Source organism: Mytilus trossulus, chromosome 2 (genome assembly GCF_036588685.1).
Source record: "Mytilus trossulus isolate FHL-02 chromosome 2, PNRI_Mtr1.1.1.hap1, whole genome shotgun sequence".
In the NCBI taxonomy this organism is placed as follows: Eukaryota; Metazoa; Mollusca; class Bivalvia; order Mytilida; family Mytilidae; genus Mytilus; species Mytilus trossulus.
This window is the reverse complement of record NC_086374.1, coordinates 52,096,984-52,123,059: the sequence shown is the minus strand read 5'-3', so window position 1 is coordinate 52,123,059 and position 26,076 is coordinate 52,096,984. Positions and strand designations below refer to the sequence as shown.

General features: G+C 31.5%; 2 protein-coding genes and 1 long non-coding RNA gene across 3 annotated transcripts; 2 read left to right on the top strand and 1 right to left on the bottom strand.

Annotated features, from left to right (window-relative positions):
• Positions 1–1,851: 1,851 nt before the first annotated feature.
• LOC134705220 (uncharacterized) lies at positions 1,852–19,870 on the bottom strand. The gene is made up of 2 exons (XM_063563983.1): positions 19,294–19,870; positions 1,852–2,701 (listed from the first exon to the last, which is right to left on the bottom strand). The coding sequence occupies exons 1-2, from the start codon at positions 19,816–19,818 to the stop codon at positions 2,198–2,200; spliced, it is 1,029 nt and encodes a 342-aa protein (XP_063420053.1). The 5' UTR covers positions 19,819–19,870; the 3' UTR covers positions 1,852–2,197.
• On the top strand, positions 11,127–14,615 carry LOC134705219 (uncharacterized). Its single transcript, XR_010105499.1, has 3 exons — positions 11,127–11,191; positions 13,628–13,752; positions 14,308–14,615. It is a non-coding gene; the product is annotated as an uncharacterized LOC134705219 (long non-coding RNA).
• A 2,029-nt stretch (positions 19,871–21,899) lies between the features above and the next one.
• LOC134705846 (uncharacterized) lies at positions 21,900–24,081 on the top strand. The gene is made up of 3 exons (XM_063564560.1): positions 21,900–22,103; positions 23,458–23,679; positions 23,992–24,081. Exons 1-3 carry the CDS (start codon positions 21,915–21,917, stop codon positions 24,079–24,081), a joined length of 501 nt encoding a protein of 166 aa, XP_063420630.1. The 5' UTR covers positions 21,900–21,914.
• The last annotated feature ends 1,995 nt before the right edge of the window (positions 24,082–26,076 follow it).

Here is a 26,076-nt window from a genome sequence, read left to right as displayed (position 1 = left end):
AACCACGAGGGGGGGGGTAACTTCGATATTTTTTTGGTAGGGGTGTGCCTTTTTTGCCTAAATAAACGTACCCATTTTAATATATAACATTCACTGAAATTCAGTACCTATAGTTATATAAATATTTTAAGAAAAAATGACCTTTACTTATATATTTAAAATATGACCCATTTCAGGGGTTCATATGGGAAATTATTTGAAAGGTGAACTTTCAAATGAATTGATTTAATTTATTATAATAATTGACCCTTAATAATGTAAGATTCTCAATAGCATATTTTTATATGATATGTAGATCATACCCCAAATCAATATACAGTTATCAAACGTAAATGCATTTTAATATAGGATGTCATTAAAAGGAGGGTCACTTTTATATAAAAGCTCGCAAAGTTATGACCCATATTTTTGGCACATCCCCGTATACGTAACAATAATAGGAAGTTTTATTTTCAGTTTCGTCTAAAACATGGCCGTCATGAAGGGGTAAATGCGGTTTTTGGCCTTTATCTCAAACACTAAAGCATTCAGAGCAAATCTGATAAGAAGTAACACTGTTCATAAGGTCAAATTCTATCGGCCATGAAATTTTCAGATGCATCTAACAGCCCATTTAAGGTTGCTGCCACATTTGTAATTTTAAGGAAATTTTGAAATATTTAGTTATTATGAATCTTGAATATTATTAATGATAACGATAAACTGTAAACAGCAAAAATGTTCAGCAACATATATTTATAAGATCTTCAAAAAAGTTGATATGACAAAAATTGTCAAGTGATACCTTTAGGAGTTACTGCCCTTTAAAGACATTTTTTTCTGAATTTGTTTGATTTAAAACTGCTGAATCAATTTCAGCAAAATTATAATAGACTGAATGAGTTTCAGAATATCTAGTATAACATTTGTATTTCATTTTCTTGTACGTCAAAAAACATAGCCACTATGACTAAAATGGAACATGCATTTTTTCGTTTTGAAGAAAATATGACAGATTCAAAGAACATTTAAAGGTTTGTTTTAAGACACTCATTAATATATATTGAAAGCGAAATAATCATGTTGGAAACATTTCAAGCAAAAAATAACAGGTGAGCGATTCAAGCTCTTGAGAGCCTCTTGTTCTTATAGTTATCTCATACGAAAAAAACAACCAAACAAACAAACAAACAAAAAAGAAGGAACTCGAAATAATTCCTATAAAAGAAATCGGTAAATCGATTTTTTTTAAAGTTCTGTGTACTACTACTATGACTATATGAATATCGGAGACTATAATAGACACATAGTTCCGTTCTCTTATAACGATAAAGTATCTATTGGATTCCGATTTTTCTTTTAATTATTTGCAGTTACACCAATAAAACAATAAAAGGTTCAAACAGTGCTTAGCAGATCCTGATCCACATAAGGTATCGGTCGTGTTGCTCATGCAAGTACAAATCAGATGATAAGTCTAATTCAATAGGTGATATTTAAAAAGAAGAGGATGGGATTTAGGTTACGACAATTGGTACATATCCGTCGTCATCTGGGAAGCAGATATTCCATAACCACGGCATGCAGTCATAATAACGAGGGAACCACTAAAATGAAAATGGTTTAGTTTTATTCAATCACAATGACAACGGACATGTGCAGTACTAACTTAAACTTATAAAGCATGATACTGTATATGAAATACGGATAATACGTTTATTATTGCTTCTAAATGTACAGTCGAACCAGCATTTCTATACATTTATATTAAATTTTGTATCATCCATGCGGGTGAGTTCTATATCAATGTAAAATCTAGTTTAAAATTAACTTAAACAGTTTCTGCAAATAACATTTATTTAATAAGCCTTTCTATCAGTAATCACCGAAAGACAAACGAAAAGAAAGACTGGAACAATGAAGTCTACTATTTTGTGTCAGCTTGTCAAGATTTTTGAGTGAGGAAGCTTCATCGAAATAATTAAAACATTGTTTGCTTTTAGCGATGTTCGTCAATCCTCCGAGTAGTTATTTTTTCATGATTGGAATATTGGTGGCTCATGGTGTACCTTTTACAACCTCTCTTTGGTAATTTATAGATAAAATCCCTACAGAGTTTTTGTTATTCTTATATCTTTTTTTTGTTTGCATTTCGAGCGATTTGTATATCAATGAATTTCTATTTCCTTTTATAATTATCTCATGCTTGTTTGTTTAATCACACTAATGTTCCTTTTCGTTCTGTAAACATCGTGTGTTCATCTTCATTTACATTTGTATGAATTGTCAAATCAGGAAGTGACGTCTTATTGTAATATTCATACGCTGCATTACACTTTCCATTAGATATGTAATCTTTAAGAAGAGTGACGTAATCACCGTCTTGGTCAACTGACGGAGGGACAGAACAAAGTCTACAATTACATTTTAAAATTGCGTTCGTATCTTTGTTAAAATTTACATATAAACATGTGGGTTGTTGTGGTGATTCCCCCACAGAGTTATTCCAAACTGGTTGTTTGTTGTTCAGTTTGCAGAAATGACATGGAGACTGAATTGTACCGTTTCGAGTGGTATCTTCCACGCTCAGGTAGTCCGATACTTCCATTGGATTAACTGGTTTAGGATGGATTATTTGTATTCTGTCTCTCTGTTTCTTGTATTTGTTTAGCACACGTTCAACTGGGCTTTCATCCCTTCGTTGGAGTGGAACCTGGACAGGCTGAAATACAGTAAGGTTTTTATCAATATTTCAGGAACAGATAATGAAATAGAGTATCTTAAATGCTTGCAGTTTATTCATCAAATTTAAATGAAAAACCTGCATTCTGTTCAAAACAATTTTTTTTTATTTTTTTTTTATTGATCTTTTTGGTGTTCAAGCTACAGTGCATATATACATACATACATTTTTATTATATATAAGTGATTGACATATGGCATAGTCATACTATTGATATTTTACGAATAAGACATTGTAAAAACAAATATACAAGTAAATGATGTGAATAATCGGTAAATGATACAAGTAAAAGATACTTTGGAATACATTAAATATACATGATCATATCGAGAATAAAATTTAATTGATAACTTCCATAAATTCCCCCCATCTGTCGACAAATGACTCGTGTTTGTCTTTAGAAAGATATAAATATTCTAATATCTCCAGACGTCTTTTCAAAAATTTGAGAAAAGCTTGCACAGATATAAACAATCTGTCTAATTTTGTGTACTTTACATAATGAATGTAATATTTTGCCTGTAAAATACAATAGTTTAACACTAAGTTATCAGAATTCAATATACCAAAAATGACACTGTCTTTATTTAAAAATATTTTTACTCCAAAAACTAAATGCCACCAATTAGAAAATTCTCTCCAAAATCGTTTTATTTCTATACATTCAAAAAATTTATGCTCTATAGTTTCTATTTCTTTACAACTGGCACACTCATTAGTTAAAGAAAGTTTATATTTTTCAAGGAGATAATTATGTGAGACTATTCTGTGTAACACTTTATATTGAAAAGCTTGTAGTTTGCTTTCAATAGTACATTTAAAAGCTAGTGAATAAATATTGTTCCACTTTTCGTCACTAAATTCTATATTAAAACTTTCTTCCCACCTTTGTTGTGAAATAGGAGAAACACTTACCCGATCGATAAAACGTGAATATACATCTTTAGTATATAATTTGCTAATAGGCATTTTTTTATTCTCATGCTCAAACACGAATCCAAAAGAGTTGCTCTTAGGTGACATGTGTTGTTGTAATAACAAATCTTTCCAGTCACGTGGTATAGCAAGTTTAATAGAAAGAATGTCTACAAAAGTAACATTCAAATTATATTTTTTGTTAATAGCGTCATGAGACAAAAATTCGCCTTTATCATCTACAATATCATTAATGAACCTTATGCCTTTCGTGTACCAAGATCTGTAAAAAAAAAATACTCGTTCTGTTAACCTTGATAAACGGATTGAACCAAATAAATTCTTTTCTAACATTTAATAGGAAGGGAACCTTCTTTGTTAAATTTATTTCTTCCAATCCATGTTGCTTCGGTTTTTGAAAAATTGACTTTTAACCCTGAACACTTCTCAAAATCATTAAAGGAATCTAATAAAATTTGCGCAGAAAATACATCTTTCAAAAAACAAATGGTATCATCAGCCAACTGTGAAATTTTTATTTCAGTTCCCCAATTTTTATACCTGATATATGGTTGTTCTTACGAATATTTATTGCCAGCAGTTCAACGGCCAAAATAAATAAAAAAGGAGACAAAGGACACCCTTGTCGAACACCTCTCTCAATTTTGAACGGACTAGAACTAAAGGTGTAATACCACCAAATCATGGTACGTCACATCCGGTTGTACGAAAGTAGGTCTAAAAAAATATTCCCTTGAATTTGACCGTTGTAGGTAATTAATCCTTCATTTGATTGCAGTAAAACTATTTCTGTGTCATAAACATATGTCTTGGGTATTTCAAAACACCATTATTTTTTATTTGTGATTTCTATACAAATTTTTGTAATCTTGAGGTTACATGGTGACTAAACCTTGTACACAGATAGAATAAGGGGAGAAATTTGATTGGTTAACTTCCAATGATGGTTACTTTCTTATATGCAATGAAATGTTATGTGAAATTTTTTCTATAGAACTGGACAGGATAAAACTTTACTCATGCCAAGTATTTCTTTATTTGAAACAAAGAAAAATTCTGCACAATTTTTTGAAAAGTGCAAATTTAACAAAGACTAATAGGGGAAAATCAATAGTGGTATTACACCTTAATCCATTATTAACGACAAGACTAGATATATTTGAGTATAAAGTTAAGACCCATTTCCGGAACTTGCTACCAAAATTAAAACAAGCCAATGCTTTTTGAATAAATTTCCATTCTAGTGTATCAAACGCCTTTTCGAAATCGACTAGTAATATAAGCCCTGGATAATTTTTTTAAGTTGTAAACAATATAATATCAGCAATTAGTCGTAGATTTTCACCAATATATCTACCAGCCACATATCCTGTCTGATCCGGATCTATAAGTTTCGGAAGAAATAATTTCATTCTTTCCGCAATAACTTTGGCTAATAATTTGTAATCAAAATTTAAGAGAGAAAGAGGTCGCCAGTTCGACAAGAGTGTTCTATCTTTATCTTTCTTTGGAATAAGAGTCAAAATACCCCGTCTTTGGTCTATTGAGAGGGTTCCGGTCTCGAAGGAATATTCATAGCTTTCCAAAACATATTTTTTTTACATCAATCCAGAAAAATTTGTAAAACTCAGCGGTGAGCCCATCTGTACCAGGGCTTTTATTATTTTTAAATGTTTTTAAAACTTTAACTCACTCAGATTCTGAAATATCTGCATCGCATATATCCTTTTCCAGATCTGTTAGCTTAGGAATAAAATTTAAATCAAAAAAGTTAGAATCACCTGAATATTTATCAGGGTCTTCTTTTGATGAGTACAGATTTTCGTAGAAATTTCTCTCTTCGTTTAGAATTTTTTCTTGTGACAATATTTCAATGTCGTTTACAACTTATTTGTTAATACATTTATTTTTATAATTACGTTTTTCTAATGATAAGAAATATTTTGAATTTCTTTCATTGCCTTCGCAGTGCTCGGCATGTGATCGTATAATAGCCCCTCTTGTTTGATTATTTACTATTTGCTCTAAATCTTCTTTAACAATATCTAATTCAATTAAAAGTGTATTTATATCTTTATCTAAATATGTACGAGAGAGATTTTTCTGAATTTCGTCTTGTCGTTTTTTTAAACTGGACTCTCTTTCCCGCAATTTCATGTTTTTATATTTGGAATATTTGACGGTTGCGCCCCTTATTTCACTTTTAATGGTATCCCATTTTAAATTTTTATTTTCTAAATTTTGATATTTATCATCACATTCTGATAAAGTATTTTTGACTATATCCACATAATCTTTGTCTGTCAATAAACCCGAGTTGAATTTCCAGAAACCGGGACCTCTCTCACTAAAGTTTTCGCCTGACAGTCTCAACTTGATAAAACTATGATCAGATTTTATAGACGGAACAATGGATGTTTTTGTAACACTGCTTGACAAAAAATTCGATATCAACCAAAAATCTAAGCGACATTGTATAAGCGGGGTTCTTTGACGCCAAGTATATAATCTAGAGTCAACATTTTTTTTCCTCCAAATATCACATAAGTCAAATTCTTCTATAAAATCTTCAAATTTACTCGTATATTTGACAGGTGTGTTATATTTTGAACCACCCATTTTGTCTAAAGATGGATTTAGTATCGTATTAAAATCTCCACCCAAAACGAGATTTTGTTCTAACTTTTCATTTAATAAAATCTTTAATTTTTCAATATATTCAATTTGGTCATTTTCAAAGTTTTTGGTCGGTGCATAATAATTCACAAAAACAAAATCTGTGTTGTCAATTTCAACAGTTAGAATGATCGAGATACCTTCCGTTTTCATCTGCAATTTTTTCCTTTAATATATAATCTGTTGAGCTGTTAAACAAAATAGCAACACCTTTAGAATTCGTTTCCCCGTGCGAAAAATAAATATCTCCACCCCATTCCCTTTTCCATATAGTTTCATACGATTCAGTACTGTGTGTTTCTTGCAAGAAAATGATGTCGCTTTGAAATTTTTTTAACCAAAGAAACATGGATTTGCGTTTAAAATCGTTTCCAAAGCCATTTACATAATAAGAGAAGTTAAATTGATACAATAATTAGCCATTATCTAGTTTTGGCTTTACAGTCTTATTAATTTCATATGTGATACACTTAACGTAGTTGAACATTATATAACTAAGTAGAAACAAAATACAGAAAAACATATCAAATATACAATACAATACAAAAAGAGAGAGAATTCTCTCTGTTCGGTCTGCCTGACATAAACCATATAATTAATGTTAATGTTTGTTATATTCATTGTTCATTCTCAATAAAACGCATGTAACTTTCATTCATTAATAAAAACAATACACTATATGTTTACCAGTAACGGTTTAAAGTGCATGTAACTTTCATTCATACATAACAACATTACAATTTACAACCTTTACTATAAATGACCCAATTACAGATTGAAATACACGTGCACAGGTACACAGACATTCTTGTTGATAATTTTGTTTACCTTTTCTTGCCGACGTACGAATATGGGACACAGTTATATAATGGCAAATATGTATTTTGATAGAACTGTGGATTGCATTGCATATCACTGGATTCATGTTTTTGCATATATATATATCGGATAGTTTTTTAAGATTTGCATTGGGTGCAAAACGTATAAAAAATGTTTAATATATACATTTTTGTTCGCCAACATTGCTGGGGATCGAAAGGATATTCGCACTTTACAAACCAGATGCTCCGCAGGGCGTAGCTTTATACGACCGCAGAGGTTGAACCCTGAACGGTTGGGGCAAGTATGGACACAACATTTAATCTGGATTCCGCTCTAAATTTGGATTGTGATTAAATAGTTGACACAGCATAGGTTTCTGACACAGAATGAATGTATTCAAATGAACTTAAAAATTTTTGTTTTCTCTTAGAGCAATTCACTATGCTGTTGAATATTAATCCTCTCAAAAAAATGTTTGAAGAAATTTTCTTTTTATTTATGAAATTTCAAATGAGAAAAATTGAACCCAATTTTTTAATCACATCCCCCTTTCCCTTATTCCAAAACTAATTTCAATTAAAATATTCTAATGGAGTTTGCAACAATTACTACTCATTTAAATACATCATAAAATATTAAGATGTAAAAAAACTGCTTGTTATCACTGAATGGTAAAGATTATTTAAATTTATCAGTTGGTAGTAAAAAGTGAATATACATTGTATATTGTATATAACAAAGATTTAAGTTGATTCTGGACAAAGAAAGATAACTCCAATTAAAAAAAAATCTTGCAGATATTTCTTGCTTACTATACTGGACAAAGAAAGATAACTTTTAATTAAAAAAAATTTTGCTATTTCACAATACACATGTATTGTGAAATTAGATATTTCTTGCCATTGTACAATACTGTGCAATTGAAAAGACTTGCTATTGCACAATACTTAATTTAAAAATTTTAGATCCTGATTTGGACCAACTTGAAAACTGGGCCCATAATCAAAAATCTAAGTACATGTTTAGATTCAGCATATCAAAGAGGCCCAAGAATTTAATTTTTGTTAAAATCAAACTTAGTTTAATTTTGGACCCTTTGCACTTTAATTTAGACCAATTTTAAAACTGGACCAAAAATTAAGAATCTACATACACAGTTAGATTTGACATATCAAAGAACCCCAATTATTCAATTTTTGATGAAATCAAACAATGTTTAATTTTGGACCTCGATTTGGGCCAACTTGAAAACTGGGCCAATAATCAAAAATCTAAGTACATTTTTAGATTCAGCATATCAAAGAACTCCAAGGATTAATTTTTTGTTAAAATCAAACTAAGTTTAATTTTGGACCCTTTGAACCTTAATGTAGACCAATTTGAAAACGGGACCAAAAATTAAGAATCTACATACACAGTTAGATTCGGCATATTAAAGAACCCCAATTATTCAATTTTGATGAAATCAAACAAAGTTTAATTTTGGACCCTTTGGGCCCCTTTTTCCTTAACTGTTGGGACCAAAACTCCCAAAATCAATACCAACCTTCCTTTTATAGTCATAAACCTTGTGTTTAAATTTCATAGATTTCTATTTACTTATACTAACGCTATGGTGCGAAAACCAAGAAAAATGCTTATTTGGGTCCCTTTTTGGCCCCTAATTCCTAAACTGTTGGGACCGAAACTCCCAAAATCAATACCAACCTTCCTTTTGTGGTCATAAACATTGTGTTTAAATTTCATTGATTTCTATTTACTTTAACTAAAGTTATTGTGCGAAAACCAAGAATAATGCTTATTTGGGCCCTTTTTTGGCCCCTAATTCCTAAACTGTTGAAACCAAAACTCCCAAAATCAATCCCAACTTTTCTTTTGTGGTCATAAACCTTGTGTCAAAATTTCATAGATTTCTATTAACTTAAACTAAAGTTATAGTGCGAAAACCAAGAAAATGCTTATTTGAGCCCTTTTTGGCCCCTAATTCCTAAAATGTTGGGACCAAAACTCCCAAAATCAATACCAGCCTTCCTTTTATGGTCATAAACCTTGTGTTAAAATTTCATAGATTTCTATTCACTTTTACTAAAGTTAGAGTGCGAAAACTAAAAGTATTCGGACGACGACGACGACGACGCCAACGTGATAGCAATATACGACGAAAATTTTTTCAAAATTTGCGGTCGTATAAAAAGGAAATGAGAATTCATTTTATAGAATACCAGTATATTGGATTATTCTAACGTGTGTATGTGCAATTTATGTAAATATAGTGTCAACAACAACAAAAAAGTGGGATTTTTTGTCTCCCGGGATTATAGTAATACACAGGGAAGATGATTACTTTCATGATGTCTGCGTGCCGGTACCGTGAGTAAATTTTGTTATATAAAATTACAATATACGCTGCATGTATTTTATTGACTTATTTTAATTCATGGTGAAATTATTTCGGATAAAGTTGTATGTAAATTTAAAATTCATAAAAAGTAGTTTTATCTACAGATTACCTATTAAGGGAGTTCATTTGAAATTTGCTTCTTTATAACTCACTGGAATAATGAATACTCTTTTTAAAAATAAAATAGAGAATTGAAACTCTTAAGATACTTTGAAAATAGTAAACATATAGGATTTGAGAATACATGAAACTAAATATATAATATCTAACAAATTATAAACCTGAAAGAAGAAGAAAAAAATGACATTCAGCATACTTTCCTGTATGTTTATTGTCTATCAAGATGAGTTCAAACAACAGTAAATTAGTTTAAAGTTTTTATTGTTTACATTTTGCGGAGAACCGATTTTACTCCCTCCAAGATAATATTGTTTTTTCTTGAACCTATCTTTGCTGTACCAGATGGAGGTGTACGTGAGGAAATGATAGTTATGTTGTGTGCATCTATTTCTTTTAAATAGTCAAGTATCCTTGATCCAATTCCGTAGTCTCTGTCGTCATCGTACCCGTCGTGTGTATGTCCGTCTTTGTCTGTAAACCGATATACCAATGTGTTGTATGTACATGCAGATACTGGGCCCTGCATTATTTGTCGGGCAGCTTCACGAACTTCTGCGTATGTTGTGGTGACAGCAGCTGTGACACACATAAGTATGACCATTGTCACTAACTTCATTAGAACTAGTTTGCTCAAATGTACCAAATTTAGACTTGTTACTGGCATCAAAAATAGCTAAAGCTTTTGGTGTTGACACTTTTTCCACATATTTAGATCCACTTTTGATGAAGAATAAACTGTTTCCTTTAATTTTAGTGCCTACATCTACTTCTTTGTACTCCTTTTGTTTTTGTTCAAGCCTTCTTAATATTATCATCCACTACAATATTCTTAGACCTTAGACTACACGCCAAGCAAACTTAAGCATGCCATAAAATCCTCGCTCAAACCTCAAGGGGACCTCCTACTACACCCATTAGTAGTTAAAAGTTTGATTTCATTCAACAAATTTATTTTTGACCAACAAGTACGTGTTGCCTAGAACACAGCCGTATACCAAATGGTCAATATTAATTAGCCGTGGAATCTGCTCTATGGGATGTTTGGAAATTTAACCGGACGCGAGTTTCATGTCATGGCTGCAAGGATCCGTAATCGATCACCTAACAAAAAATGAAACATACAACGGGCATCCTAGTCTCGATAATCCAGACGCTCCATATGCATATGTAGAGTCTGGATTCAATCGGTTCGAATGACTGTAATGAGAGGGCGTGTCCAAATATGCAAACACAAGCGTGAGATATTTTCGAAATGTTTCTAGACTTATCGTTCCTATGCGGTAAAACTAGATAAAAACAAACGGAGGAAGTAGCAAACACCATTGGATTTTACCTTAATGTAATATATTTTATCCTTGTTTCTTCCCCCTTTTTAAATATTTTGATATTTTAATATTACCCGTTAAGGGGTGTTCCTTATAATAGGAAGCTTATACGAAGAAAAGAAGAAAGTAGCAAACACCATGCCTGAAATTTGTAAAGCTTGGTAATTATATCTGAAGTTTTGTGCATTTGTAAATATACTTTCAAATACTTCATTATATCTAATAAGAACTAGGTACCTTTAACGAAATAAAACACTGCATACTCAAGTACATGCATTCATTTTTTTAAGATACGTCTGTTTGTTATTTATGATCCTAAAAACTCAGTGCATTTTACAAAAAATATGATATTCATATCTTGTTGAAAAAAGTTGTCTAACAAAGCAGCACTTGGGAGAAGTAAAACAGAGAATTTATGATCAGTGCTTGTAAAATCAAAATGCAAACATACAGGAGTCAGGAGTCTTCTCAGCTCAGTTTCTTTCGTCAAGTCTACAAAATGGGTCAAAGACTAGTCCTATAACATATGACCTCGGGGGCATTATTCACTATTTCTATTTGCTGTTCTGATATTTTCTTTTACTATCAATGTGCCACCCGAGCTTCAAAAAAAATAAAAAATGAAAATATCAGTATAAAAACGTTAAAAATTGAATAAGAATGCGAAGTCATATGTTATAGGACTAGGTCAAAGACCATCACTAAACAATTTAAATTAAATAGAGAAGCAATATGCAAAATAAGCATAAGTGCACATCCTTTAATGATTGAAAGGGGCATCATATAAATATTCCTATAGAGGAAAGTTATTGTGACGTGTCCTGCCTGTAAAGTGGGTCTCATTGGGGTCTATGCGTGACGCAGGATTGGGGATTTTTTGTAAGCGTGACACGTGAAAGTCAAATTAGTGTGTTGTCAAAACGGGGAATGAGGTATTGTGGAACCCGCGAAATGACAAAAAAATGAGAATTGCTTACGTATATAATGAAAGCGGGATATGGGAATCTGACAAAACAGTAAGTGGGATATGGGATCAGAACCCCCCCCCCCCCCCCATTGAGACCCCCTGTTAAAATGGGGAAATTGAGGATGAACAACAATTCTTATTAAAATGTTATAGATTTACCTCAAAGCGAGTAATATTAGAAAATAAAATAAATGTCATATTTCAAATACAGGGTAACATTACCGTTGATGAAAAAATATCTCTATTGGTTAATTCTAGCTCAGCATTATTACTTAGACTTTCCTCTTTCATATCAGAGTGTCTAAACATAAGATATAGTGAACTTTAATATATGATACATCATTTTGTAACTTTTCATAATTTAGCATGATATGTTATCATGGAACCTTTCATTCTACCATGTCAATTATTATAGTTATATGTAATGCCATAGGTCTTAACCATTTATTGTTAATGAGTTTGTGCCAATAAAAATATTTGTATTTGTATTTACATGTATCATTATAAAAGTTACAATTTTGTCATTTAAAGATTAAATATTTATTTTAGATCAATTTTGCACATCTAAGAGAGAAATTAAAACAAATGGAATGAAGCAAAGTGATGAGTGCTGAATATGGAAATTGTTTGAACAGCAGTTAGTATACAACTGCATGTTGCCTTTATTTGATAAATTTAATGATATGATGAATCGTTAAATGTTTATTTTAAACTGACTTTGAAATAACCAAGAATTTCCAAAACAACATGTAAAAATGTACATGGTTTACTTTTTAAATTGTTATTTGGATGGAGAGTTGTCTCATCACATCTTCCTATATCTATGTAGTTTCTTTCATTTACAAGCTGATTTAATCATTTATAATGTGATCAAGCACAGAATCCTATATAAAGTGGTGGTCCAAAGATTTGAAAATCAAATATTTTAAAGGACTGATATATGACTTTGCTTATTTTTTTAATAGAAATTATAGATCATTATAGTACATGTAGTAAGAACCAGCAGGTTTTCTTGCAGGACCATCAGGGTAAAATATTTTCAAGATTGAAGAACTATATAGTCTGCAAGCATGCATTCCACAACTCACTGGTCAGTGATTTTTTTTGGTATTTCAGATCATAGAAAAATGCTAGATATTATGATGATCTTATGAGGGGGGATAGGAGGGGTCCTGATCCTGAATTCCTTGACTTAAAAAAAAGAAATCCCAAGGTCCTGAATTAAAATAAAGTAAATCTCGACGTCCCGAAATCCGAAAAAAAAGATTCCCAGATAACGAAAGGGTCAATCCCGAAATCCTGAGCTTAAAAAGACCCGATCTCGGATTCCCGATAAATGTCCTACATCCCCCCCCCCCCCCCCCCCCCTGTCTTATCAACAAAAGATATATTACCGTAGTAATCTTTTTTTTTATTCTAACCACAACCATATTTGGCAATGAGTGAATATAATTTTATTAATTCATAATTGCTATCAATATTACATGTATTATGGCTGTGAGGTATTATTCATTATTTTGCAACCCTGCAAATTAAAACAGATCTAGAGACATTGTTCATTGTATATTTATTAAAATTTACCTTTTATAATGAGGAATTGTTACTCATAAAATTTGATAGTTTTTAACTAATGATTATTCCAATATTGTATTTTCTAGCACTTCCTTTTAACATGATGGAGTTGCAAAATTTACCATGGTTCTATGGTCAACTAAAGGAGACTAATTTCATTTATCAAAGGACAGGAGACTTTCCATGCCTCAAGACTTTAAAAGCTGAAATTGTAAGGCTTTAAGAAACTAATGTACATGTACATGTATATGGTATTAACTTAAGTTTCCATAAAATGATAAAAAAATTAAGTATAATTTAAGTCTAACTTTTTTATTTAAACATATTTTTAAGAAAAATTTAATGTTTTAACTTTGTTGAATGCATCTGCTCTATGGTCAGGTTGTTGTCGCTTTGACACATTCACCATTTCCTTTCTCAGTTTTACTTTTATAATTTCTTTAATTGGAAGAAATAAAGCACATAATTTATACACAATAACCTTTTTGATTTAAGCTTTCGTATGAACCTTTCTTTTAGATCATTACATGAAGCTTACACTGTTTGAAGAGATGTGGGTATATGCCAATGAGACAGCAACTCAACTACAAGAATAACCAAAGGAACAAATAAAGATACTTTTTTAACTGTCTAATCAAACATAATGCTCCCTACAGTCAAATACCAAACAATTATAAGAGTAAATGCATGCAGTAATTCTTTAAATACATAAAGTTTGTCTCCAATTAATAAAGCAGTTGTCTGAATTTGTGTCATATCTTTGTAGGGAAATAAGATGCAGAGAACCATTCATGAAGTGTAAACATGAAACTGATATTAATAATGTTCTTTAGAGCTATAACTCTAGCCATTAAGATTACATTACACTACTATTGCTTGCTAATTCTACTATCAACAGTAAACAGTAAAAGAGAGAAGATTCAGGACTAAGAGTGATTTTTGCAGTTTGCTGTGGATTAAATTTGGATGTATTGATGAAATTAATACAACAATAACAGTTAATTCTTTGAACAAGAAAAAGCTGTGCAATGGTGCAAAACAAAAAACTTATGAACCATAAAATGATTAAATCTGTGTTGAGTTTTCAATTTTTATAAAAGTGACAACATTTACCTACATGTAATGAAATATAATAAACCCCAAAGATGCTTTTATTTAGATTGATTGTAAATAGATATAGGAAGATGTGGTGTGAGTGCCAATGAGACAACTCTCCATCCAAGTAACAATTTAAAAAGTAAAGATTATATGTCTGGCTGGCATGCATCATTTGTCTTTGTTCATGGTTCAAAAGTCAGTGTAACTTTTCAAATGGTGGATACTTCTCTAAAATATTAGAAACAAAATGTCTCTAAATGTCTCTTTGGTTTATGGAATGATTGTATGGTGTACAAGTCTGCCAGGCTTGGTTTATCTGTCAGACCTTGACCTCATTGTTATAACCATTTAAAATATCTTTAAAATTGTAGTAAACTTTTATCTGTTACACGAATGATATAAAATCATTTAAGCAGGAAACACATTTCAGCTTGATTTAGGCATCAATCTCTTGGTGAAATTTCTTATTTTACAAGTCTTGAAAAAAGAATTTCTCGCTACATTGAAGACCTGTTGGTCAGAGGCGGATTTTTTGGGAAAAAATTTGGTTGCCTATATAGGGAATCACTGAAGCGTGACTGGAGCGGGTCCCCTCTTGGGTCAGTCAGTGGGCCCCCACTTGTGAAAATTTCTGGATCCGCCACTGTTGGTGACCTTCTGCTGTTGTTTTTTTGACAAATTCCCCGTTTCCATTCTCAATTTTATTCAGTGCAGAATATTTTATTGCAATAACAACTAAATGTGACCATATTGCTTTCAACAATGGAGAAAACCAACATTGCATAGTCAGCTATAAAAGGCCACAAAATAGAAATGTGTAACAATTTCAGAGAGAAAACAAAGTCTGATTTATGTTAAAAATGAATTAAATGCAAATATGATATACAGCCACTGATGAACAAGCACATTCAGAATTCAATAGTGGTTGGTCAGCGCCAAACCCCCTTCTAACCTGGGACAACGATTTTACAATACCATAGATGAATTTGAACTATGAAAATCAGTTGATTAGGACAACTTGTTTTGTATTTACTGGCAGTTACCGACAGCTAGTTCAAAGTCAAGAACAACTTGTAAAAATATCTGTTTCTAAAGACTTAAGTATCAATCAGCACACATCCAATCGATTTAAGTGTAAAGCTGTCATTAACAGTCTAATTTATGACTGCAACAAGAAATATTACAGAAATCCACTGAAATTACTGGGTCAAGTTAATTAGATAGAGAAATTTGTAAGCATCAAGAATGTTCAGTAAAGTACTATCTACTAACCCATCACCAAAACACAATTTTCTCATGAACCCATATGTGTCCTTTGTTAGATATGCACATAGACCAAGGTGAGCGACACAGGCTCACAAGAGCCTCTAGTTAATTTTTTATTCATTTGGTTATGTCGGGTCTGGTTTAGACTAAGGTAATAATTTTGTTCATTGATGTCGTATGGTGGGCTACAATACTTAAACCAACTACATTTCTTAGATATTTGTGGACCGAGCAATAGTTGAGCCCTTTTTCAAATATCCGTAAAATCTTCAACTAAAATTTTCTAAATTTTCCAGTTTTTCTATGTCATGAATTAAAATATACTACAACTAACTTTTTTTGCTATTTTCTATCAATTTCAAGTTTAGTTTCCACATCGGTCTTACTACTATTTTATTTGACCTTGTTTATTAATTCCCTACTCTGCCTTAGCGGTCATCATTACTTTTTCTCTAATTTTTTTTTTTGGTTAATCACTACATATACAAACAAATGGACAGCGCTGTTTTCTTCTCAAAACCAGTGAGGCCGTCAACAAGGAGCAACATTGAACAATTGCATCTTTTTCGTGCGATGATAAATCCATTCCCCCCTCTTTCTTCCCAAAGATATAGAGAGGGACCTTTACCATCGAATGAAACTATTAGCCGTGTAAAACAGATACAATGTTAGCTTTTAGAAAAAAATCCGTGTAAACTGAAAGACTTGCAAAAATTGAACTAGAAGTGTTTTATTAAATCTTGATATATGTAAATGTGAAAAACATTCATTTTATTAATTTAAAATGCAACCCACCTCTCCAGCCGAATTATTCTAACTTAATTATATACACAAAAAAAGCACCGGGAAGTTTAATTTGAAGTATAGCAGTTATGTCCAATTCTACCGTGTCAGGATAATAGCAAAACTGAAAACAAAATAAAGTCAATATGATTAAATCTATGAGGTTTAATTATTTACTTAGAAAGACCCTTTCCATTTTGGAAAGATGATTGATTAGTTGTTAGGCAAATAGTGCATGCATTTTCCAGAAGGATAGTACACAACTCCTTGGTTTAACGTCACGGTCAAAAGTATACAAAAGAAAGAAAATAAATAAATCAAAGGTAAAACATTATTATTTATATCAGTAATGAACAATCGGTATAGCTGCTTGGCATATACAGCTTACATCCTCTGGAAAATGCATACATGAACTATTTTCCTAACAACAAATCAATCATCTTTCCGAAATGGAAAGGGGAGTAAAGGCACTATCATTAGTTGTCAAGATAAACACAATATTCGCTATTGTATTGATACTGACAAATCAGTGATTTGTGTACCACCGTGTACCCATTAAAACCCCGATCATTTTTGTTGATATAATACACAAACTGACAAAGCGTGTATGCTTGTCAATATACATGAAGTGGTCGTGAGTTGCGTATCTAAAAAAAATCACTGACTGTCTTAGAGGGGCCGATGCAGGCTACTGTGGTAAGGCTATTCCCTATATAATCAGCCCATATATTTTTTCCGCATTAAAAAAAAAACCGAGAGTGGTGCCAGCAATAGGCTAAATTAAATCTTGCTTTTAAAAATAGGGTCAATCATTCATCTTTTGATGAGGTGGAGAATGGGTTCGAGATTTATTATGCTTCTTTTATACCAAAGGCAATATATATATATTATGTTTAACCAAGGATTTATATGGAAATACTTATAGAATCCTTATTCAAGATTTTTCAGGAGTTTTACACATTCAATGAAAATATTTTGTTCATCTCTCTTTTAACACAAATCATTAAATGCATCTAAATAAAAGATAAAACTCTCCTCTTTAAAATAAAACAACACGATACACGTGCTCTTCGACCACGTTGTTGTTATTGAAGTAAGGGAGGAGTTTATTATTCAACATGTAAATACCATCCAATCGCTTATTAGGAAAACAAATCTTAAACTGAAGGCAAGGCTCATGAATATAACATCCATCTCTACAATTGGATCCAGACGTTATTGTTGGCTGTAAGAACGATAACTCTGGTGCATCGAGACTACGGGCATCCATAATTGCCACACCTGCAATTAACACAGGAAGTAAGATCACAAAAAACTGAACTCCGAGGAAAATTCAAAACGCTTTGTCTCTAGTAATTAAATGGCAAAATCATTAGCTCAAACACATAAAACTAATGGCCAACAACTGTCATATTATCATCTGAATTAATACAGTCATTTTATTTTGTAAAGCAGGTTTTATAGCTAGCAGTTTATTGACGATATTTGCCATCTGGTTTTCTATCAGATATTTTGTTCCTGGTTAGTATTTTTATCATTACTGTTTTCCCTATCTTTATAGTATAACCGTGATGTTTGGGGTTTATACAAAGGTGGATGCAATGTAAATAATGGGATAAGTACACCGCGACTAAATACTATAATTTTGTCAAGAAAACGAATAGATTTCAAAGAAGACAATCTGTTCAGCTTTGTTTCAGATTAAAGTATACTGGTATATTTTTGCAAGTTTTATTTAAGACTAAAATGAGTAACTAATAAAAAATGTATTAACAAAAATGTCAAACTCCAAGAAATATGAAAAAAATGGGGAAATCTATGTCAAGATAATCTGTAGAACATGTAGTATTTGTCATGTTTGTTTGAAGTTTATCCTTTGTTCCTCAATACACAAAACAACTATAAACACACAGGATATACTGTCTAAATTATTCAGATGATTCATTCAGTTTGATTTATAGTTAAATGTAAATTTTCATTGATTTTCATGTTTTGTCAGTGATGTTAGATCGATCGATGCAAAGAAAAATAAATATAACCGCATATAGGTAGCAAGATTTGTGCACGATGTTTAATTTGTTATTCAAAGGAGTAAAATATACACATGTACTTGTCATAGGCCTTTAAGAATAACATAAATTCAATGCTACAGATAAAAATATTGCACACTTTGCTGACAAAGTTTTAATAAGTCAATTCTTTTAAACAATGTAACCAAAGACCAGACATATTCTAGTTAACGCTCAAAAGCTAGTAAAAATTACACTAAAATGGAACACTTATTAACATAATAAAGACGTTAAAGGTTTAGAAACAAAGACAAATGTGCAAAAGATGCACAAGATTAAAAAGAAAGACAAAACCAAACCTGCAAACCATGCTTTTTTTTTATTATTAACTTTGTCAAATTACTCTCTGCAGTTGATTGCCTTGTTTTTAAATAACCGATTGACGTTTCCGTGATGATCACAGAAAACCTGGTCCTTATTTTGCAGTGTGAGATAACAACCAAAATTAGATCATCTTTCATTAAAAAAAAAAGAATGACAACAAAAGAGACAAAAAGTAAACAAAAAATTATATACAATTGCGTGTTAATGTTTACCTCTGTAGGTTGGTTAATGACGCTCGTTATATGGTCTATGAATTTCGTATGCTCTGACAAAGCTGTTCTCATAATCCTAGAACTCTCTGTCAAAAATTTAACTGCTTTCATTAACTTTTTGTTTTCACTTTTCATAAAATATTTATCGTTTGTTCGTAACACTGTTTCCTCTTTTTCGTCTTTTCCCGTTGTTCCTATAATGATTTTAATAGCCTTTTCTATTTGTTTGTTCATAGCATTTTCCATTCGTTGAAAATTTTCATTAAGCATCGTCAGTGCTATTTCCAAATTTTCCATGCGCGCTCTGATTGTAAAAGTGTCAACTGAGCTAGTTCCGGAAGATTTAGAAGAGCATCTTTGATGAAGCACTTCATTTTGCTCCGAGCTTACAACAGTATAATCCTCATTAACGTTACAGTATATTTCGTTTTGTATTGTTTGTATTCCGTATAAAGTTTGACTCGACATTCTCGAATGCGTTGTTTGAAAACAAGTTGGAATCAATACTTGTTTCATTTTCTTCATTTTCTGTTACATATGTTACACACCACAAAGCCTACTGTTTCTTGTTACTAAATATAGATGATTAGTAATATTCTAGGTAAGGTCATGATCACCTAGTTTTATACATATTGATCTTGTACCACACAAGGTAAGTAGAATGTCTTTAGTCGATAGAGCAGTTCTGGCCATACAGAAATGAGTAAAATGTTATAGATTAATATTGAATTAGCATATTAAGAAATTCTGAGCACAAAAGTCGTTTCCACTTATGGATGTTATATAGTTTTCTAGTTATAACACGTATCGCTCGTATGATTAGAATTCCTTAATGATATATATCTCTTTATATTAAACTATAATAATGATCTTACACAAATGAAAAGGCTGTTTTAGTCTATTTACATAAAATCATTTAGTTATCTGGTTTATTGTTGTGTTGGAAGTTGTATCATTGGTTAAGTACCACACCTTCACGTTTGATATTATTATTCTATTTTAAACATTTATATTATTTAAAATACACTAAAGTTAATTTATGTTCATGCTTCACGTCATTGTCTTCGCTCACGTAAACGTATAGAAATTTAATCTTGATAATGCAATGTGACATTCCTATTAATTTAAATAATGAAATAAAGGTAGAGAACTGTGCAAAAAACGCGCAAATGCATTTTAAGACTTGATATGAACGAGTACTGCTTGAAATTTCTTAAAATTCTTTCCACAGTTAAATATGATAATACGTCTGTAGAATATTTTTGGAATAATTGGGTGAGAAACTTTAAGGTTGGATGCATCATAAACAATGTCAAAAAAATCTGGAACCTACTTAAACATTAATTTTTACAGGTAGAAAACCTGTTGCAGCGGAACCTATTGAAGGAACATCAACACGGTATGTATTAAAACATTCAAACACGAACATTATGAAATACAAATCAAACTTATTTTTTAAATGTCAATTAAGGTAAAGGTGTACTAGTCGGCCATGTGATTCACAGTCAAAAGATTGGAAACGCTCAAATGAAGCGCGTGCATTAAAAAAAAGGCGAATAGTTCAAGCCAGAAAATAATCCAATGTCGCTGACATGTATCGCCTGTTAAAACTGGAATTTATATTGAATAACTATAATTGTAGCAAACAAATAAACCTTATTGTAATGAAACTAAACACATTTATTTAAAAACCAGTTGTTGGCATGACACGGGGTATGTTCTTCTCATATATATGTTATGATGGTATGATACTAAACCCCTAACAGTAAGGATTGTGCCTGAAATTCATATGATGAAGACATAATCTTTCAATCATTTTATTTGAACTGTGGAGCTGGCATGTCAGTTAACTGCTATTAGTCTGTTGTTATTTATGTATTATTGTCATTGTTTATTTTCTTTGGTTACATCTTCTGAAATCAGACTCGGACTTCTCTTGAACTAAATTTTAATGTGCGTATTGTTATGCGTTTACTTTTCTACATTGACTAGAGGTATAGGGGAGGGTTGAGATCTCATAAACATCTTTAACCCCGCCGCATTTGTGCGCCTGTCCCAAGTCGGGAGCCTCTAGCCTTTGTTAGTCTTGTATTATTTTTAATTGACTTACAAGCTTCTGACTGTGGACAGACACACACAAAAATCATGTGGCGGGGATTAACATTTTGGCGATCGCTCAACCACTTCTTCAACCTAAGAAATAACTGTAAATGAATATATATTTAGTCAATAATAATACCGATGAACCAAAATCAAAGATGACATTACAGTTATTTTTTACTTGTATTTTGTTTTGAAATATTATATGGAGATAAAAGAAATACTGCAAATAGGACATACCACATCTCCTTAATATAGTGAACTTATTTATTATATACTAGTAGGTAAGGATTTCTACATGTAATTCTCAAATACAAATAGGGGATGCACGTTAAACGCCTGGCAAAATTTAACATAATTGACGGGAATGATTGAACAGAATAACAACTGACATAGTCAAATCTATACAACAACTTTATATTCAGATGGCATCAATTATAGTCACAGCAATACAATTAGGAACAAAAGCATGTAGTTTTGCTTACCAATTTAAAAGCAATCCGGTAAATATTAGGGCATACATGTTCAGTACTGGAACTGGTCAAAGAACAGATTTTCCTTCAGCATTACTTACAACAGACGGTTATCGTGGAGCGACTGTTGTCGAGGACTTTGGATATCGAGCTATTGAACGGTTTAAAGGGATTGCAGATGACAACACTAAGTACGGTTTCTTCGAAAATATCATCGAAGCTCTATATACCAGTGAGGTTAGTTGGATCCTTAATTAAATAGTGATAAATGTTTAATTTTGCTTTTTATCATTATTCAAAAGAAACTGTTACAGTAAATGGTATGATGTGTTTGCCAAATTACTGTTTACAATAAGGCGCAACTTCAACCTAATTCAGTCGAAGAGTTTTGGTTAACCCTTAAAGGAGTTTTCTCCCCTTATGTATTTGAAACCATTATTGCTCCATAACCATACAAGTGATTGACCTCGGGCCTTCCTATTTGAGTTCACTGACCTATGAACTTGAATTTGAGGTCAAGGTTGAAGGTCAAGGTCATATTCTAAATTTTGGAATTTGCTTGTAATCTATATTCAAAAGTAACTTTTACATTTAATGATATGTCAGATGTGTTTGCCAAATTACTGTTTACAATAAGGGGCAACTTCAACCCATTAAGGTCGAAGAGTTTTGGTCAACTCTTATAGGAGTGTTCTCCCTTTTTGTATTTGAAATCGGTATTTCTCCACAACCATACAAGTAATTGACCTGGGGTCTTTTGATTAAGATCAATGACCTTGAAATTGAGGTCAAGGTCAAAGGTCAACTTGACGTTCTAGATTTTGACCTTTGCTTTAAATTCTTTCTTGTTCATTAAGAAATAATTGAGTCTTCTGGATATACGTATTAATCTTATTTTTTTATATCAGTTTGAGGTACCAAATTACATCAACAAGGAGTTTTCTAACATCTTTTTAAAATTTCATTCTTATGATCGAGGTGGAAAGACCTTCAATTGTTCTCTGAAGAATTGGTTTTTATTTTTTTTGAGTTTTTTTAAATGCTTGTTTCTAACGTATATTTTCAGTTTATATTGGGTTTTTACCTAACTTGATCCGGTACACTGCTAAGGACTCCTTAGTGCACTAATGACTATACGATGCCACTAAGGATAAGAAGGAGTGCTGTTATATGTGTTATTTTTACATATCATTTTAGAGATTGATATTTAATGCATAAATTTCAATTGTTATAGAAAAATAATCATTAATAAAAAAGATATTCAACATTATCTAGGCACGTGCCCGTTTTTCTTTGATATACCGAAAAACAATGAACCGTCTGATCTGATTGTGCTTTAGGCCAAACTTAAACATATTTTGGTTTGCCCAAACCCTACCCAAAGGTTGAGACAGTTGGTAGGTAGGTATGCATTTTCTTTTTGTTTTCAAAAAAAGAAATCGAAGTATCAGATGTTTATTAGTCGTCATGCCTATTTGATAAAAAAAACTTCTTCAAATCAGGACAATAAAAGAATTTTTTGGGTAGGTAGCGTTTGGGCAAACAACCTTTTATTTATTATGGCCTTATTTAAATTAACTTACTTTTCTAGAATTTTGATGATGAAACTTTACTTAAAGACTCGAGAGGGAGAAAGCACAAATCAATTGATATCGTTGTAGTATTCTTGAAGTCACTTTGTGATTATAGTATCAAGAACCTGCAAACGTGTAGTGACATAATAAACGTAAACGACTCATATTGGGTGCTGATGATTCCATCAGTAAGGGCTGGTAGCAGAGCTGTTGATTTTTTTAGGAAGGCATGGCATAAGGTTAGTGTTAGTATATACATTTGTAAGTTGTTGCAAATTTTTTTAATTCAAAGCGAAATTTTTTTATTTCTCTTTAAATGTTTACCATAAAATAAGATGTGGTATAGATTCCATTGAGACAACTTTCAAGTGACGTGGATGTAAACACCACACGGCATTCAGTATTGGGCATAAACGTATCGTAAAGCCAGCTATATAAGACATTGACATTACAATTGACATTACAATATGTGAAACAATTCAAACCAGAAAACAAACACTTATTGCCAAAATAATTTATACTACTAACATAAATTTAAGCTCTTTCTTAAGGACAAATACACAAAGAATGTGGCATGGATCAGTTCCACTGAAACAGACAAACTTACTCACAACCGTAAAAAATCAGTTGGAAATGCTTAACTCAACAGATTGATATTAAGTTTAAAAAAAACAAAAAAACAAACATACCTAAATACAACAGACACAAAGGACCGATCTTAAAGTTCTCAAAATTATTGACAGCTACTTTATGGAAAAAGGCAATTCAAAAATAAACATCAATAAAAATATAACAAACCTTAGTGCAACGAAAAAGTTAACAGTAGTACAGAAGCAGGCGTTAGCATCAGTACACCAAAGAAGAAATTTATATCAGTAGAGAAAAAAGTAATAATTGTATGACTTTACATTTGTTAATGATTAATGATAAGATCGATAATTTTACAAAAGCCGTAAACGGAGTTCCATTTTTTTAACCAGATTTGACGTCTAAGTAAAAGTCGGTTATTGATTAACGATATACGGCATGTCGGTGGGGGTGGATGGGCGGTCGACTGCGAAACAGTGTCCGTTCATTTACATATACATGCTTTAGGGGGAAAAAATTTCAAAATAAGATAATAATATTATGTTGTTTCCCGTGACTAAACGAAGGTAAAGTTCAAATTTCACGATTTTAACATTTCACGTTAGTAGCCATTTTCCAATTAATCCATTTCTGTATGTCTTTCAGGCGAAATGTCTATTTTTTTAAAAGTTTTTAAAAGACATTATATTTATGATAAATGAAATTTTGGATGTGTTTTCTTCTTTTCTTTGGTTAATTGTTTAAAGAATTTTGTAGTAGGATTGTTTGTTATTCTGTACAAACTAATTTTTTGAATGCTGTATTTGTTTTGTGTGTTAATTGTGTAACTTATAATTTGTACAAGCTTTTTTTGTACAAATTACAATTTGAACAAAGTCAAAATACAAATTATAATTTGAACAACAACATATGCTTACAATTATAATTTGTATTTTGACTTTGTTCAAATTACAATTTGTACAAAATTTGACTTAAAATCACTTATAACATGTTACACTTCAACAATTTATGGTATGGATCTTGTTATAAAAAAATCATTGATACACACCTAAGAACATGTATTCTATGAACACATAATAAACCTTATTTACAAAATACATAACCAATGATAAGTTTATCATGAGATCTGATGCATTGACCAATGAAAGTGCACAAAAACTGGCTTCATTCGAAAGCATGAGATCAGCACTCTACCGGACAAAACTGCAATCTCGTTTACCAAATACTTAACAAAGAATACACACCTTGGAAAACGCACCACAGACTAAATTAATACCTGCACCAAGTTAATGTATAATTGTGATATGAAGAGAGGGCAGAAACCTACAACCAACCTGGAATCACCACCAGACAGAAGGACCCAGGACAAATAAGCATTTATAGGGCTGGCATAACAAGATCAAAAAGACAGCCAAAACAACACATCCAAATATATTTTAAATGATCAATGTGTTCAAGAAATAGTAAGCAGCTTACGAGGCAAAGAAAGTCATGACAGTGTGCAGCAGGTGGCAAGATGAGAGGAAAAGCAAAGAAGTATAGATAAATAGAAGAAAGATTCCCCACTTTAAAAGGAAACCCTACACAATGGTACAACTGACTTTGGAACTTGGACTTTGAAACTAAATTAGCCTTGAACATTCAAATATGTGTATCAGTGCCTTGTACTTGTATGATATTTGTCTTTATTTATTCATTAACATATGAAATGTTCATATCCAATTTGTCATCTCTAATAAGACTTTATTTACAAAATATAACACATTAGTAAACAAAAAAACACTTTAGGAAAAAAAAGAGCAACTATAAAAAGTGGGACACCAAAAATGAAAAAAAAATATCTTTCCTTTAAAAAGTATTTCATGGTAGAATTTGACATCAAAATAACAAATATCAACTAATTGCAATACAAACAAAACATAACTTAATTTTATTGTTTACAGAAGCTTCCATTTCGCCTTAGTTAATTCTTGTGTACCTGAAAATTTGTACTAAGACAAACTGTGATTAATTATATATATAAATTTTGACAGCTAAGGCGATATGAG

What these genes read in the sequence shown, in the direction of transcription:
- LOC134705846 (XM_063564560.1), top strand. Translation starts at nt 21,915, where the DNA reads ATGTTCAGTACTGGAACTGGTCAAAGAACAGATTTTCCTTCAGCATTA. An exon ending in AAGCTCTATATACCAGTGAG is followed by an intron (nt 22,104 to 23,457) that starts GTTAGTTGGATC and finishes TTACTTTTCTAG; the next exon opens with AATTTTGATGATGAAACTTT. An exon ending in TTAGGAAGGCATGGCATAAG is followed by an intron (nt 23,680 to 23,991) that starts GTTAGTGTTAGT and finishes CTCTTTCTTAAG; the next exon opens with GACAAATACACAAAGAATGT.
- LOC134705220 (XM_063563983.1), bottom strand. Translation starts at nt 19,818, where the DNA reads ATGAAGAAAATGAAACAAGTATTGATTCCAACTTGTTTTCAAACAACG. An exon ending in TCATTAACCAACCTACAGAG is followed by an intron (nt 2,702 to 19,293) that starts GTAAACATTAAC and finishes ACTGTATTTCAG; the next exon opens with CCTGTCCAGGTTCCACTCCA.